We start from the raw sequence: 15,133 nt of genomic DNA, 5'->3' as shown, positions 1-15,133 counted from the left end.
TTCCTCTTGGCCACCCACATGGCGAGCTCAAACCACATGACGTCCCCTTGACTACCAGTGTGGCTACACAAAGCCCTTGACGTAATTGTGGCTACTGGAAGGAAACAGCGGCCAACAAACCAACCCGGCATGCAGAAAACAGGAGAGGATCACTCTCCTTGAGCAGAGGCATTGGGAAAAATGAGATATCGAGTTGCAGTTTTAAAAAATGATAGGCCCTGCAAGCAGCATAATTAGGATCTATTGTTGCTAACAACCTGGAATGGATTGTTGATGAGGCATGCTTGTGTGCACGGCTCAAACAGGATATCACTGTTCATAGTGATGTCATTAAAAATGAATGCCACCTGCCATCAAGGAGTCCACCCCACCCTGAGGAGCTCAGCTAGGTCCATGCTACCTCTACTCGCTCACCGTGCCCTTCCTCTCTTAATAATGATAATAATAATAATAATGATGGTACCTGTTAGTGCCTACTATGTGCCAAGCACTGTTCTAAACACTGGGGTAGATATAGGTTAAGCAGGTTGTCCCTGTCCCACATGGGGCTTACACTCTTATCCCCATTTTCCAGATGAGGTAACTGAGAGAAAAGAGAAGCAAAAAGATTCCTCTGATGACCTAGTCTTTGATGAAGTAACAATGGATGCTATCTTTGGCTGTGTAGAGGTGTAGAGCATGGACCAGGGAGTCAGAAGTTAAAGGGTTCTAATCCCAGCTCTGCTTCATGTCTGCTGTGTGACTTTGGGCAAGTCACTTCAATTCTCTGTGCCTTAGTTAAGTCATCTGGAAAATGGGGATAAGAGTGTGAGCCCCATGTGGGACAGGGGCTGTGTCCAATCTGATAACCTTGTATCTACCCCAGCATTAAGTAAAGTGCCAGGTACATAGTAAGTGCTTGAGTAGCATAAAAAAAAGACTCTGTTACAAAGTGACTGAGTGCTTTAAAGCCAATGATTAGGAGTTTCTATTTGGTTTGGAGGTGGATGGGCAACCACTGGAGGCTCTTGAGGGGTGGGGAAACATGGACTGGACAGTCTTTCAGAAAAATGATCTGGCAGCTGAGTGCTGTAGGGACTGGAGTGGGGAGATGATTCTTGTCTGTCCGTCTCCCCCGATTAGACTGTAAGCCCGTCAAATGGCAGGGACTGTCTCTATCTGTTGCCGACTTGTTCATCCCAAGCTCTTAGTACAGTGCTCTGCACATAGTAAGCGCTCTCTAAATACTATTGAATGAATGAATGAAGAGAGGTCAGCACGGAGGCTGTTGCAATAGTCAAGGCATGACAGGATAAGTGCTTGGATCAACATGGAAGCAGTCTGGATGGAGAGGAAAGGAGAGATTTTAGTGATGTTTTGAAGGCTAAATCTGATGACAGATTGTTGTGAAGGCTAAATCAATGTGGTGATAGACTGAATTGGTAGATTGAATGAGAGAGATGACTCGAGGACAGTGCCAAGGTTAGGGGCCTTTGGGTTCTAAATCTCACTGTATTTAGGTGGTCTTCTAAATAAATCTCAAGTACTTAGTAGAATCCTCTGAATACAGTAAGTGCTCAAAAATACTACTGACCAAATCACAGGGAAAGATGCAGCAGATGCATAGGAACAAAAGACATACTATTGGGGATTAGAATTTATTGTCTGTCCAGTTCAGTACCTTCTTTTTGACTGGGACAACAAAGAATGCTAGGAAGAACAGTATAATGGTTGCCCTCCACCATCATCTTCTAATATTCCTATATTTTCCTCTCTATTAACCATAGGCCTAACAGACATCTATCTAGCTAAAATAATTTCTCCACCTATCTTTCCTAACTTACCCTCTAATTGTGGGGCTCTTGTTCATAAATTATCCAAACATTTTTCAAGCCTATTGACACTTTCTGCCTACACAGCCCTTAAGGACTGTGAAACCCACAAGGAGCAGGGATTGGGTGCCCAACTTGATCCTTTTGATTCCAGCAGCCTACTGCTTAGTTCAGTGCTTGTCACATAACAAACACTTAACAAATACCATAGTTTTCATTATGATTATTATTACACAATATATATATATATTACAATATAATAGAAATAGCAGATACGTTCTCTGCCCATAATGAGCTTACACTTGCTATGTGCCAAGCATTGTACTAAGAGCTGGGGTAGAAACAGGGTAGTCAGGTTTGACATGGTCCCTGTCTGACATGGGGGCTGATTAAGTAGGAAGGAGATCAGATATTTAATTCCTATTTTACAGATAAGGAAACTAAGGTCTAGAAAAGCTAAGTGACCAGCCCAAGGTCACACAGGAATCAAGTGGCAGAAGTGAGATTAGAACAAGGTCCTCTGACTCCCAGACCTATACTCTTTACACTGAGCCACTGTTGTTTCTAAATAATACAAATGTGAATGCAAAAAGATTCCTGTGGTGATCTAGTCTTTGATGAAGTAACAATGAATGCTATCTTCTGCTGGAGAATGGATTTGCAAAGTAACAATTCTGAATTTGCCCTGCCCACACTAGGTAGGATTTTGTATGTTTCAAATATGTACCCTGTAAACCTGAATCTTTTCAGAATGAGAAGGAATCTTCTTAAACTACTGCCAGTCAAAAGGTTTTTCATCCCTCTGTCTTCTTGATGGCCCCTTCTGAACTTTCTCCTCTGCTCTATTATGCTCTTCCTAAAAGTGAGCAGAACTACATTCCAGTTATACAAATTATTCCACAATTTTAAAAAAATTTAAAAAAATTTAACATAGTTATGCTACATCATTCTAGTATAGCGATTTGCACACATAAGTGCTCAATAAATACTTTTGATTGATAGACTCCTGATGATGCTCAGGAGTCATATATTGGATGAAGGTTTCAAGGGACAGATGACAATGACACCAAGGAATCCTTTCTGAAACATGACTGAGAGCCACCAGAATCAAATTATCATATAAATGTAATCTGGGCTATTTCTAGGTGCACTACTTTGAACTTGCTCACAGTGAAGCACAACTGCCACTTTCCTTTCTACTAGCTCATATTTAAGACTTCTTCCTGCAATTTATCTCCATCTACACAGTAGCTTTCTCCTGAGAGAGGTTATTTTCATATTCAAACTTAGAGATATCACTGAGTGGCCTCTTCCAGACATTTTCCTTAACTCCCATTCTCTCCTAGACCCCCTCCAATCTGGCTTCCGTCCCCTCCACTCTACCGAGACTGCTCTCTCTAAGGTCACCCATGACCTCCTTCTTGCCAAATCCAATGGCTCCTACTCCATTCTGATCCTCCTTGACCTCTCTGCTGCCTTTGACACTGTCGACCATCCCCTCCTCCTCCATACCTTATCTCACCTTGGCTTCACGGACTCTGTCCTCTCCTGGTTCTCCTCTTACCTCTCTGGCCGATCATTCTCGGTCTCCTACGCTGGAGCCTCCTCCCCCTCCCATCCTTTAACTGTTGGAGTTCCTCAAGGGTCAGTTCTTGGCCCTCTTCTGTTCTCCATTTACACTCACTCCCTCGGTGAACTCATCCGCTCTCACGGCTTTGACTACCATCTCTACGCAGATGACACGCAGATCTACATCTCCGCCCCGTCCTCTCCCCCTCCCTTCGGGCTCGCATCTCCTCCTGCCTCCGGGACGTCTCCACCTGGATGTCGGCCCGCCACCTAAAACTCAACATGAGCAAGACTGAGCTCCTCATCTTCCCTCCCAAGCCCGGTCCGCTCCCAGACTTCTCCATCACCGTGGATGGCACGACCATCCTTCCCGTCTCTCAGGCCCGCAATCTCGGTGTCATCCTTGACTTGTCCCTCTCGTTCACCCCACACATCCTATCCGTTACCAAGACCTGCCGGTTTCACCTCTACAATATCGCCAAGATCCGCCCTTTCCTCTCCACCCAAACGGCTACCTTACTATTACGGGCTCTCGTTATATCCCGGCTAGACTACTGTGTCAGCCTTCTCTCTGACCTCCCTTCCTCCTCTCTCGCCCCGCTCCGGTCTATTCTTCACTCCGCTGCCCGGCTCATCTTCCTGCAGAAACGATCTGGGCATGTCACTCCCCTTCTTAAACAACTCCAGTGGTTGCCTATCGACCTCCGCTCCAAACAAAAACTCCTCACTCTAGGCTTCAAGGCTCTCCATCACCTTGCCCCTTCCTACCTCTCCTCCCTTCTCTCTTTCTACCGCCCACCCCGCACGCTCCGCTCCTCTGCCGCCCACCTCCTCGCCGTCCCTCGGTCTCGCCTATCCCGCCGTCGACCCCTGGGTCACGTCCTCCCGCGGTCCTGGAACGCCCTCCCTCCTCACCTCCGCCAAACTGATTCTCTTTCCCTCTTCAAAACCTTACTTAAAAATCACCTCCTCCAAGAGGCGTTCCCAGACTGAGCTCCTCTTCCCCCTCTACTCCCTCTGCCATCCCCCCTTTACCTCTCCGCAGCTAAAGCCTCATTTTCCCCTTTTCCCTCTGCTCCTCCACCTCTCCCTTCCCATCCCCACAGCACTGTACCCGTCCGCTCAACTATATATATTTTCGTTACCCTATTTATTTTGTTAATGAATTGTACATCGCCTTGATTCTATTTAGTTGCCATTGTTTTTACGAGATGTTCTTCCCCTTGACGCTGTTTAGTGCCATCGTTCTTGTCTGTCCGTCTCCCCCGATTAGACTGTAAGCCCGTCAAACGGCAGGGACTGTCTCTATCTGTTGCCGACTTGTTCATCCCAAGCGCTTAGTACAGTGCTCTGCACATAGTAAGCGCTCAATAAATACTATTGAATGAATGAATGAATTTTCCCTGCTCTTCTCCAGTTCCTTCCTCCTCCTCCTTCCCCTTCTTTGGCTCTTCTATCTTTCCCAGCAGTATCTCAAGAGGTGATATCCTGCCTCCTCTCAAAATCCAATCCCTCCACCTACACCTCTGACTCCATCCCTTCTCACCTTTTCAAATATTTGCCCCTTTCGTTCTCCCTTCCCTGAACACCATCTTCAAATTTTCACTCTCCAATTACTTCTTTCCTACTGCTTTCAAACATGCTTATATACCCCCTACTATAAAAAACCCTCCCTTGACCCCATGACTCCCTCCAGTTATGGCCCCATCTCCCCCCCACTATTCCTTCCCAAATTCCTTGAGCAAGTTGTTTACACTCACTGTCTCTACTTCTTCTCCTTGACCACCTCTACTCTGGCTTCCACCCCTTCACTCAACTGAAACTGCCCTCTCAGAGGTCACCAATGACCTCCTTCTTGCCAAATCCAACTGCCTTTACTCCAGCCTAATCCTCCTCAACGTCTCTGCTACCTTCGACACTGCTGATCACCCCCTTTTCCTGCAAACATTACCCAACCTGGGCTTTACTGACACAGTCCTCTCCTAGTTCTCATATCGCTCTGGCTGCACATTCTTAGTTTTTTCGGCGGGTTCCTCTTCTGCATCCTACACCCAAATTGTGGGGGCCTCTCAAGGCTCAGTTCTCGGTCCACTTCTATTCTCCATCTACACCCCTTCCTTTGGAGAACTCATTCACACCCATGGCTTTAACTACCAACTCTATACAGATGATTCCAAAATCTACATCTCCAGCCCTGAACTTTCTCCTTCTCCTCAGTCTTGTATTTCCCGAAACAGAACTTCTCATCTTCCCACTCAAACTTTGTCCTCCCATGACTTTCTGATCACTGAAGACAGCAGCACCATCCTCCCTGTCTCACAAACCCATAACCTTGGCATTTTATCCAACTCATCTCTCATTCAATCCATAGACTCAGTGTCACCAAATCCTATCGGTTAAACTTCACATCACTGAAAAATGCCCCTTCCTTTCCATCCAAACTGCTACCACATTAATTCAAGCACTGATACTGTCCTACTTGATTACTGCACCAGCCTCCTTGATGATCTCCCTGCCTCCTGTCTCTCCCCACTTCAATCCATACTTCACTCTGCTGCCCAGATCATTTTTCTAAAGAAACATTCAGTCCATGTTTCCCCACTCCTCAAAAACCTCCAGCGGTTGCCCATCTACCTCCACATTAAACCCCTTACCATTGGCTTTAAACCACTAAATCATTTTACCCCCTCGGATTTCTACTACAACTAGCCCGTACACTTGGCTAATCTATGTCAACATTCTCACTTACCTTGCCACTGACCCCATGTCCTGTTCCTGCCTCTGGCCTGGAACTCCCTCCTGCTCCATAACTGACAGATGATAACTCTCCTCACCTTCAAAGCATTATTTAAAGAACATCTCCATGACTAAGGCCACTCCCTTTTGCATCACCCCTGCACTTGGATTTGTACACTTTATTCAGCCCACAGCACTTATGTACATTTCCATAATTTATTTAGTTACATTAATGTCTGTCTTCCCCTCTGTAATGTAAGCTCCTTGTAGGCAGGAAACGTGTCTATCAACACTGTTAAATTGCCTTTCCCAGGTGCTTAGTAAAATGCTCTGCACACAGTAAGCGCTTAATAAATATGATTAATTGACTGATTGATGTTTAATGTTAATATTAAATATAGGCCTGGGTGACTGCAGTACTTACTCCATTTAGAAAAGTGGCAATAATAACCTACCCTTTGTTCTATCTTTTGGCTGGTTTTCAATTTGACAAAACGATATCCTTTAATCTCAAGATTATTCACATTTTTTAAAATGTCATAGGCATGGGACTCTATCAATAGATCTTTGGAAAACACAGATGTATCATTCCCACTAGTTCCTCCTTATCTACATGCTTACTAATCATTTCACAGAATTCCAGTAGATTGGCACTAGAAGGTTGCCAGGTTACCAGGAACCAGAAGGTTGATTTTTCCCAAATTTCCACTGATCCAACTTGATTAGAGATCTTACAGGATTCAAAAGTAGTCAGAGGTCACGGGTTCTAATCCCAGCTCTGCCACTTGTCAGTTGTGTGACTTTGGGCAAGTCACTTAACTTCTCTGTGCCTCAGTTACCTCATGTGTAAAATGGGGATTAAAACTGTGATCCCCACGTGGGACAACCTGATTAAACCTGTATCTATCCCAGTGATTAGAACAGTGCTTGGAACATAGTAAGCGCTTAACAAATACCAGCATTATTATTATTATTATTATTATTAAAAGGGGGGTTCATTAGTCTACAGTTTCCAAGATTGATTGAAGCTCTTCTGATAGGTGAGAGTTATAAAGATGAGCTGCTAGTTTTTTAATACACTGACATTTATCACTGTCAGGAATTACCACAAACTGATTCAGTTTCTCAGCCCTGTCTGTTATGAAAAACAATTTGGGTGTGAGAAGTTCACTACTGTTAATCTTGCTCAGGTCAGATAAAAGTGATGCAGCGTGGCTTAGTGGAGAAGCAGCATGGCTTAGTGGAAAGAGCATGGGCTTGGCAGTCAGAGGTCGTGGGTTCTAATCCCAGCTCTGTCATTTGTCAGCTGTGTGACGCTGTGCAAGTCACTTCACTTCTCTGTGCCTCAGTTACCTCATCTGTAAAATGAGCCCCAAGAGGGACAATCTGATTCTTGTATCTATTCCAAAGCTTAGAACAGTGCTTGGCACATAGTAAGCACTTTACAAATACCATCATCATTATTATTAGTATTATCAAACACCCTCAGAAGGCCTTTCTCTGCATTTCCTGGGCCTGTGAACCTTAAATACCTGAGAGCTGAGATATTTTGGCCTGTTCTTTTTTTCCTACTGGGATCTTGGCTTCACTCTCTGCTACTGTGTTTGCCTTTGTCCATCAATCAGTGGCATGTATTGGGCAGGGAACATATCAGTCAATTCTGTTGAACTGTACTCTCCCAAGCAGCGTGGCTCAGTGGAAAGAGCCCAGGCTTGGGAGTCAGAGGTCATGGATTCAAATCCCGGCTCTGCCACTTGTCAGCTGTGTGACTGTGGGCAAGTCACTTAACTTCTCTGTGCCTCAGTTCCCTCACCTGTAAAATGGGGATTAACTGTGAGCCTCACGTGGGACAACCTGATTACCCTGTATCTCCCCCAGCACTTAGAACAGTGCTCTCTGCACATAGTAAGCACTTAACCAATACCAACATTATTAGAGAAGCAGCGTGGCTCAGTGGAAAGAGCATGGGCTTTGGAGTCAGAGGTTATGAGTTCGAATCCTGGCTTGGCCACTTGTCAGCTGTGTGACTTTGGGCAAGTCACTTCACTTCTCGGTGCCTCAGTTACCTCATCTGTAAAATGGGATTAAGACTGTGAGCCCCATGTGGGACAACCTGATTCCCCTGTGTCTATCCCAGCGCTTAGAACAGTGCTCAGCATATAGTAAGCGCTTAACAAATACCAACATCATTATTATTATTATGCTCTGCACGTAGTAAGTGCTCAATAAATACCAATGATTGAGTGTACACTGTGTGCAGAGCACAATACCAAGCGTTTGGGAGAGTACAAGAGAGTTGATAGCCTCTTTCCCTGCTTACAATGAGCTTTTGTCTATAGGTCTTTTAATAGGCCTCTCTGCTTGGTAAGTGTTTCTTTAACCACATTGTGCAATTGGCAATGTCCAAGATTCAAAATTGGATTCATTTTTAATTATTCAAAAGAGGTAAAATATTCCTTGATAGATGGACGAAAGAAATCTGATGTTTATAACATGGCAGGCAGTACATGGGATAATAGGCTCTTCAACTCAATAAACTGATGTCAACTGCTGCAGTACATGCTGTGGAGCTCTTATTTCTGCAGCACTGGGGAATCACCCTAGGCAACTATAGAGCTTGTGGTCCTTACTGCCGGACATGGCTGATATATTTTTCTATCTTTGAAATACATGAAAAATAGAGGAATTAAAGAAATCTCAACCTGAATATTGAGTTCTTGAAATGAAATTATATATTAAAACAAAATGAGATGCATCACATTTTACCTTGTTCTCTATATTTATTTCATATTCATTTTACACCATTGGGCATGAATTTTCACTTTTCAGGTATCTGCAAGGCCTATGATACATTAAACTATTCATAACTAATGCAGATCTTTTCAAGCTTTTTTGGAAAAGGAAAGAGAAGCATCAATGACATTAAGTTTCATATTATGTGCCATCACTGGCATATTTTCAAGTGAAACTACTTTGCTTGATACCATCAGTGAGGAGGAGTTCAGTTACTCACTCAGATCATTAAGGTTTTATTTATTTCTCCTCATATCCTAGCAGCCTGAAAAAGTGAACACTTCCAAAAATGATCAATTTATTCCTCCTTACAGGTAGAGTCAAGCTAAACATTCCAGGCAACAAAGAGCAGACAGTAACAGCAGACAGTATGATGAACCACATAACAAAAATATCTCTCTCCTCCTAACTCACTTCAGTACTGAATTGATACATACTTCCTTCAGGAGGAAAAGGAAGAAAAAGAAAAACCTACGGTGCTCCCTTACTTTTATATCTTTCCATATTTAAATCTATCTTATCCACAATTTCCCCACTCAGTTGATGTGCATTTCTATTTTCATACTTTTCCTCAAAAACTGCTCACTCTTGGCTTCAAAGCTCTCCATCACCTGGCCCCCTCCTATCTCACCTCCCTTCTCTCCATCTACAGCCCACCCTATACACTCCGCTCCTCTGCCACTAACCTCCTCACAGGGCCTCATTCTTGCCTGTCCCACCGTCAACCCCTGGCCCATGTCCTACCACTGACCTGGAATGCCCTCCCTCTTCACATCTGCCAAACTAACTCTCTTCCCGTCTTCAAAGCCCTATAGAGAGCTCGCCTCCTCCAGGAGGTCTTCCCAGATTGAGCCCTCCCTTTCTCTCTGCCCCTCCTCCCTTCTCGATTCCCCTTACTCCCTCCCTTTGCTCTTCCCCCTTTCCCTCCCCAAAGCTCTTGTGCATATTTGTATATATTATTTTGTTAATGATGTGTATATATCTATGATTCAATTTATCTCAATGGTATTGATGCCTGAATATTTGTTTTGTTGTCTATCTCCCCCTTTTAGTCTGTGAGCTTGCTGTTGGGCAGAGATTGTCTCTAACTGTTGCCTAATTGTACATTCCAAGCGCCTAGTACAGTGCTCTGCACACAGTAGGTGCTCAGTAAATATGACTGCCTGAATGAATGAATGAATGATGTGCTTCCCTGACCCACCTGTCAAATCTGCACTCTCCATTATATACCTCCCCCAACTTTACTGCTTTTATTTCTTCACAAATTCTTCTCCATCAATTCTAAGCAAAATGATGTTTATTCCAATTCACTGAATCTCCTGACTCCAGTGCCTGTCATCAAAACAGAACTCCCATTTAATTTCATTCAAATGGTAGCTTTACTTAAATCCTTCCAAAGAAACTGTGGGTGGGGTGTTGGAATTAATTTTACCTAAACTGAAGAGTGTAAAAATATTTTTTAAAAGTATTCTCACTTATATCACTGCACAGAAAATGTCTTATAGTTGCTACTTCTTAAAATATTTTTTCAAATAGCTAAATTATTCAACTACAATTTCTTAAAAGTAATAGTTGCCCCCTGCAAACATTTCTACTAGGCCACATATTTGACTTATACTTTAAATAAGCAACTCGATCTATGGTAACAGGGCCAAAGGTTCATTTTCTAAAATGAAAGGCCCATAATTCCATTGGCTTATTTTACTTACCATTAAGCACAAACACTTTTTAAAAAGAGAAAAAATATTGTCATTCCACTATTGCTTCTTTTACCCGATATCTCATCTTTTTATTGTCTTTGTTTCATAAGGCATTTGCATGGATGAAAGTGTATGAAAGAATCTGGGCAGTTCAATTAATTTAGTGGCTAGCAATTTAAAAAGTTAATAATTACTGAAAGTGATTATGAATCCAACACACATCACACGTAAAAATCAAAAGGCTACGATAAAAGTTTCACATAGTGCATTAATTTAACAAATGGTTTTGCAAAGCACAAAAAAATGTCATCAGCAATTCATTTAATGAATTCGCAACATGTAACTGTGGTATTTCATGCCTTATTTTGTGCATTCAGTTACCTCATATTGATTGAAGGAGAACAGCAGAGGTCAGAAATCCTATCAGACAGTGGGATATTACCCCCAAAAGAGAGGAATAGCATAGACAGAGAAAGAAAGAAAGGTCATCTTCACTTAAGGACATGTAAACAGCTAATATATTGTGAATTTCTGAATAATTATGCCAAAGTAGAATTTTCAATTATTTCTAATATATACACCTTATTTAACTTTCATATGAAGCTAAGAGCTAATTTTTACAGTATTGGATGGTATAAAGATACAAGTTTTTAGTCTTTTTAAGGCCATAACCTATTTTCAATCATTCCATCACTATATAAATTAGATATTCTCCTACCAAAGTCAAAACTAGAAAATATTTCTTATCATCTCAAATTTTCAACCCTTAAAATAAAAATGAAAAGTTACCTTAACTGCTGCAGTCACTGCAGCAGTAGCTGCTAAATTTAAACTCTGCCGTCCAAAGTTCACCATAGTCTCATATCCTCGTTCTTTGGCTTGGACAATATAATCATCAATCTCCTAAAAAAAAACCCCAAAAAACAAAACAATGATAATTTGACTCTGAAACAGTAAATAAGGTCTCAGGAGCCAAGTATTTATTTGACTTATCAGTGCTTCTTCACTAGCATTAATTTAGAATTCTAGTGTAAAATGCACAGGGCCCACTTTAAGTCTACAAAACTTATGATAAAGTATTGATCTATCAATTTAAATTTTTAAATAAAAAGTTTTAAAAAGTTATTGGCAAAAATGCCATTTGCATCTTACCCTTTCCTTTGATGAAAGAAGTGGATGAAGAAATTTCCTATATATTAAACTTGCTCCTCTTGTGTATGGAGACAGAAGCCAAACAACAAACGCGATCTTAAGTTCATAATAGAGTGGAAACCTGCCAAGAACGAGTTGAGAAAACTTTCCAGTGAGACTAAAATACAATTATAATAGGACATTTGCTACCATGGTCAGTTTTTTAAATAAGCTGTGAATTGTACATAAAGGTCCTCTATACTGTAAATTCGTTGTGGGCAGGAATGCCTGTTTATTGATATAGTGCACTCTCCCAAGTGCTTAGTACAATGCTCTGCACACAGTAAGTGCTCAATAAAAATGACTAACTGAAGTCTGAAATACCAGTTGTACATAGTAACATCAAAATGGCAGAGTACTTACTGAAAATGTAATTAAATTTAAGATACTAAATTTTGGGAGAAGGACTTTGAATAAACTAGCTCTTCCACTTGTATTTTCTCTGAAGGATAATTATAAATTCCATATCCTGCATTAGTAGGATTAGTAGGTCTATCTACTACTGAAATTTTGTACATAATTTATATCTATTCCAATCTCTGAAATTAACAAACTGAACTAAGATTTTGGTTTGTTTGTATTACAAAAGTAAGCTTGGGAAAATAAGATAGTTTATCAAATGAGCCATTAGAATCCTGGAGGAAAATCTTTAAGCTATAGTGAACTTACCAAGCAACTGTAAGGTCTGCCAGTGTTTCAATCACAGTATAAAGAGCAAAAACAATCCAGTACATCATCCATCTAACCTGAAAGAACAAAATAAATATTTCATTACTGTTGGGTAGTCCTGGAATTTCAGCTTTGTAGGATATCCTAAATCTTTATTTCAAACTAGATTTTCTGAGATGAAATCCCAGAAAGCCCCATTATGCCAGACTTCTGGCAACTTTTAAGCAAATTAGATCACCCTGTAATGTTCACCCAACACCCAAGGCTATTCTTCAATAGTAGTCAGTTGAGTAAGAGTGTGAATGAGAGTGCTTTCCCAATTCAATCCAGTTGTGTAGTAAACCCAATCATATTTAACCTAGTCTAATGTCATTCTTCAGGATGTGATAAGGGAACTGGACACTGGTGTCAGAATACCCTTCCAACACAACAGCCTACCAGCATTATTGAAAGTCTTTGACCTTATCACCCAGGAAGGAGTAACTGTAGGATTATGACTGTGCTCTGGAGAACCATATACAAAAAGGATTATAAATATTTGTCAACTTTTTACCAAAAGGCAATTAGTGTCTTGGACAGACTATAAGCTAATGGTCACCATGGTTAGAGATGCAGTGTGGCCTACTGGAAAGACCAAGGGTCTGGGGGTCAGAGGATGTAGGTGCTAATCCCAGTGCTGCCACATACCTGCTGTGTGACCTTGGGCAGATCACTTAACTTCTCTGTGTCTCAGTTCTCTTATGTGCAAAGTAGGGATTCATAACCTATTCACCCTCTTACTTAGAGGGTGAGCCCCATGTGGGACCTGATTATCTTATACTTACCGCACTGCTTAGTACAGTGCTTGGCACATAGTAAACACTTAAGAGAGCCTTTGACACTGCAGACCATCTCTTTCTCCTCCATACCTTATTCATGGACTCCGTCCTCTCCTGGTTCTCCTCTTATCTCTCTGGCCGTTCATTCTCAGTCTCCTTCAAAGGCTCCTCCTCCCCCTCCCATCCTCTAACTGTAGGGGTTCCTCAAGGGTCAGTTCTTGGCTCTCTTCTGTTCTCCATTCACTCCCTTGGTGAACTCATTCTCTCCCTGCGGCTTCAACTATCATCTCTATGCAGATAACACACAAATCTACATCTCCACCCCAGTTCTCTCCTCCTCCCTTCAGGCTCGTATCTCCTCCTGCCTCCAGGACGTCTCCACCTGGATGTCTGCCTGCCACCTGAAACTCAACATGTCCAAAACTGAGCTCCTTATCTTTTCTCACAAGCCCTGTCCTCTTCCTAACTTCCCTATCACTGTGGATGGTACGACCATCCTTTACATCTCTCAAGCCCGCAACCTTGTTGTCATCCTTGACTCGGTTCTCTTATTCACCCCTCACATCTAATCCGTCACCAAGGCCTGCTTGTTTCACCTTTATAATATCGCCAAGATCTGCCCTTTCCTCTCCATCCAAACGGCTATCTTACTGGTACAGGCTCTCATAATATCCCGGTTGGATTATTGTGTCAGCCTTCTCTCTGATCTCCCTTCCTCCTGTCTCTCCCCGCTCCAGTCTATTCTTCATTCCACTGCTCGGATCATTTTCCTGCAGAAACGCTCTGGGCATGTCACTCCCCTCCTTAAAAACCTCCAGTGGCTGCCTATCAACCTCCGCACGGAACAAAAACTTCTCACTCTAGGCTTCAAGGCTCTCCATCACCTTGCCCCTTCCTACCTCTCCTCCCTTCTCTCTTTCTACTGCCCACCCTACATGCTCCGCTCCTCTGCCGCTCACCTCCTCACCGTCCCCTGTTCTTGCCTATCCCACCGTCGACCCCGGCCCATGTACTCCCGCTGTCCTGGAATGCTCTCCCTCCTCACCTCCACCAAACTCTCTTCCCCTCTTCAAAGCCCTACTGAGAGCTCACCTCCTCCAAGAGGCCTTCCCAGACTGAGCCTCCCCTTTTCCCTCTCCTCCCTCTGCTGCCTCTCCTCCCCCTTCACCTCCCCTCAACTAAGCCCCCTTTCCCCCCTTTCCCTCTGCTCCTCCCCCTCTCCCTTCCCCTCCCCTCAGCACTCTGCTCATTTGTATATATTTTCATTACCCTATTTATTTTGTTAATGAGGTGTACATCCCCTTGATTCTATTTATTGCTATTGTTTTTGTCTGTCTGTCTCCCCCGATTAGACTGTAAGCCTGTTAATGGGCAGGGATTGTCTCTATCTGTCACCAAATTGCACATTCCAAGTGCTTAGTACAGTGCTCTGCACAAAGTAAGCGCTCAATAAATACTATTGAATGAACGAACAAATACTACAACTATTATTGTGCTTAATGATGATACTGATAATAATAATACTAACTGTTAAGATTATATTCCAGCTTGGACCCAGAAAACCCTGCAATTGACAACCAAGGACTTCCAAAGGAATCCAGAAGCTATGGCTGCTACATAAACAACATGGCATCTAATAATGGAAGGATAATAAAGTAGGAAATCAGATCAAGAAGGTCGGGAGCCCTTTGGGAGAGTGAAAGAGTTTTGAAACAATTGAGAATTGAGAATTACATCGACCATCAAACCAGAGGTCTACTACTCTCACGTGGTGTCCAGCAGGGATTGTCTCTATCTGTTGCCGAATTGTACATTCCAAGTGCTTAGTACAGTGCTTTGCACATAG

The 15,133-nt window shown here is 42.6% G+C and overlaps 1 protein-coding gene across 1 annotated transcript in view; it reads right to left on the bottom strand.

The window, feature by feature from the left end:
- REEP3 (receptor accessory protein 3) overlaps window positions 1–15,133 on the bottom strand; it is a 134,761-nt gene that overhangs the window by 24,749 nt on the left and 94,879 nt on the right. The window contains exons 3-5 of the mRNA XM_029060604.2: window positions 12,470–12,546; window positions 11,762–11,882; window positions 11,399–11,512 (exon numbers count right to left, since the gene is read on the bottom strand). Coding sequence (XP_028916437.1) covers window positions 11,399–11,512; window positions 11,762–11,882; window positions 12,470–12,546 — 312 coding nt within the window. The remainder of the gene's footprint in view (window positions 1–11,398; window positions 11,513–11,761; window positions 11,883–12,469; window positions 12,547–15,133) is intronic.

The sequence above is a fragment of the Ornithorhynchus anatinus genome, chromosome 3 (genome assembly GCF_004115215.2).
Source record: "Ornithorhynchus anatinus isolate Pmale09 chromosome 3, mOrnAna1.pri.v4, whole genome shotgun sequence".
Taxonomy (NCBI): Eukaryota; Metazoa; Chordata; class Mammalia; order Monotremata; family Ornithorhynchidae; genus Ornithorhynchus; species Ornithorhynchus anatinus.
The sequence above is the reverse complement of the archived record's forward strand: the minus strand, read 5'-3'. Positions and strand labels throughout refer to the sequence as shown.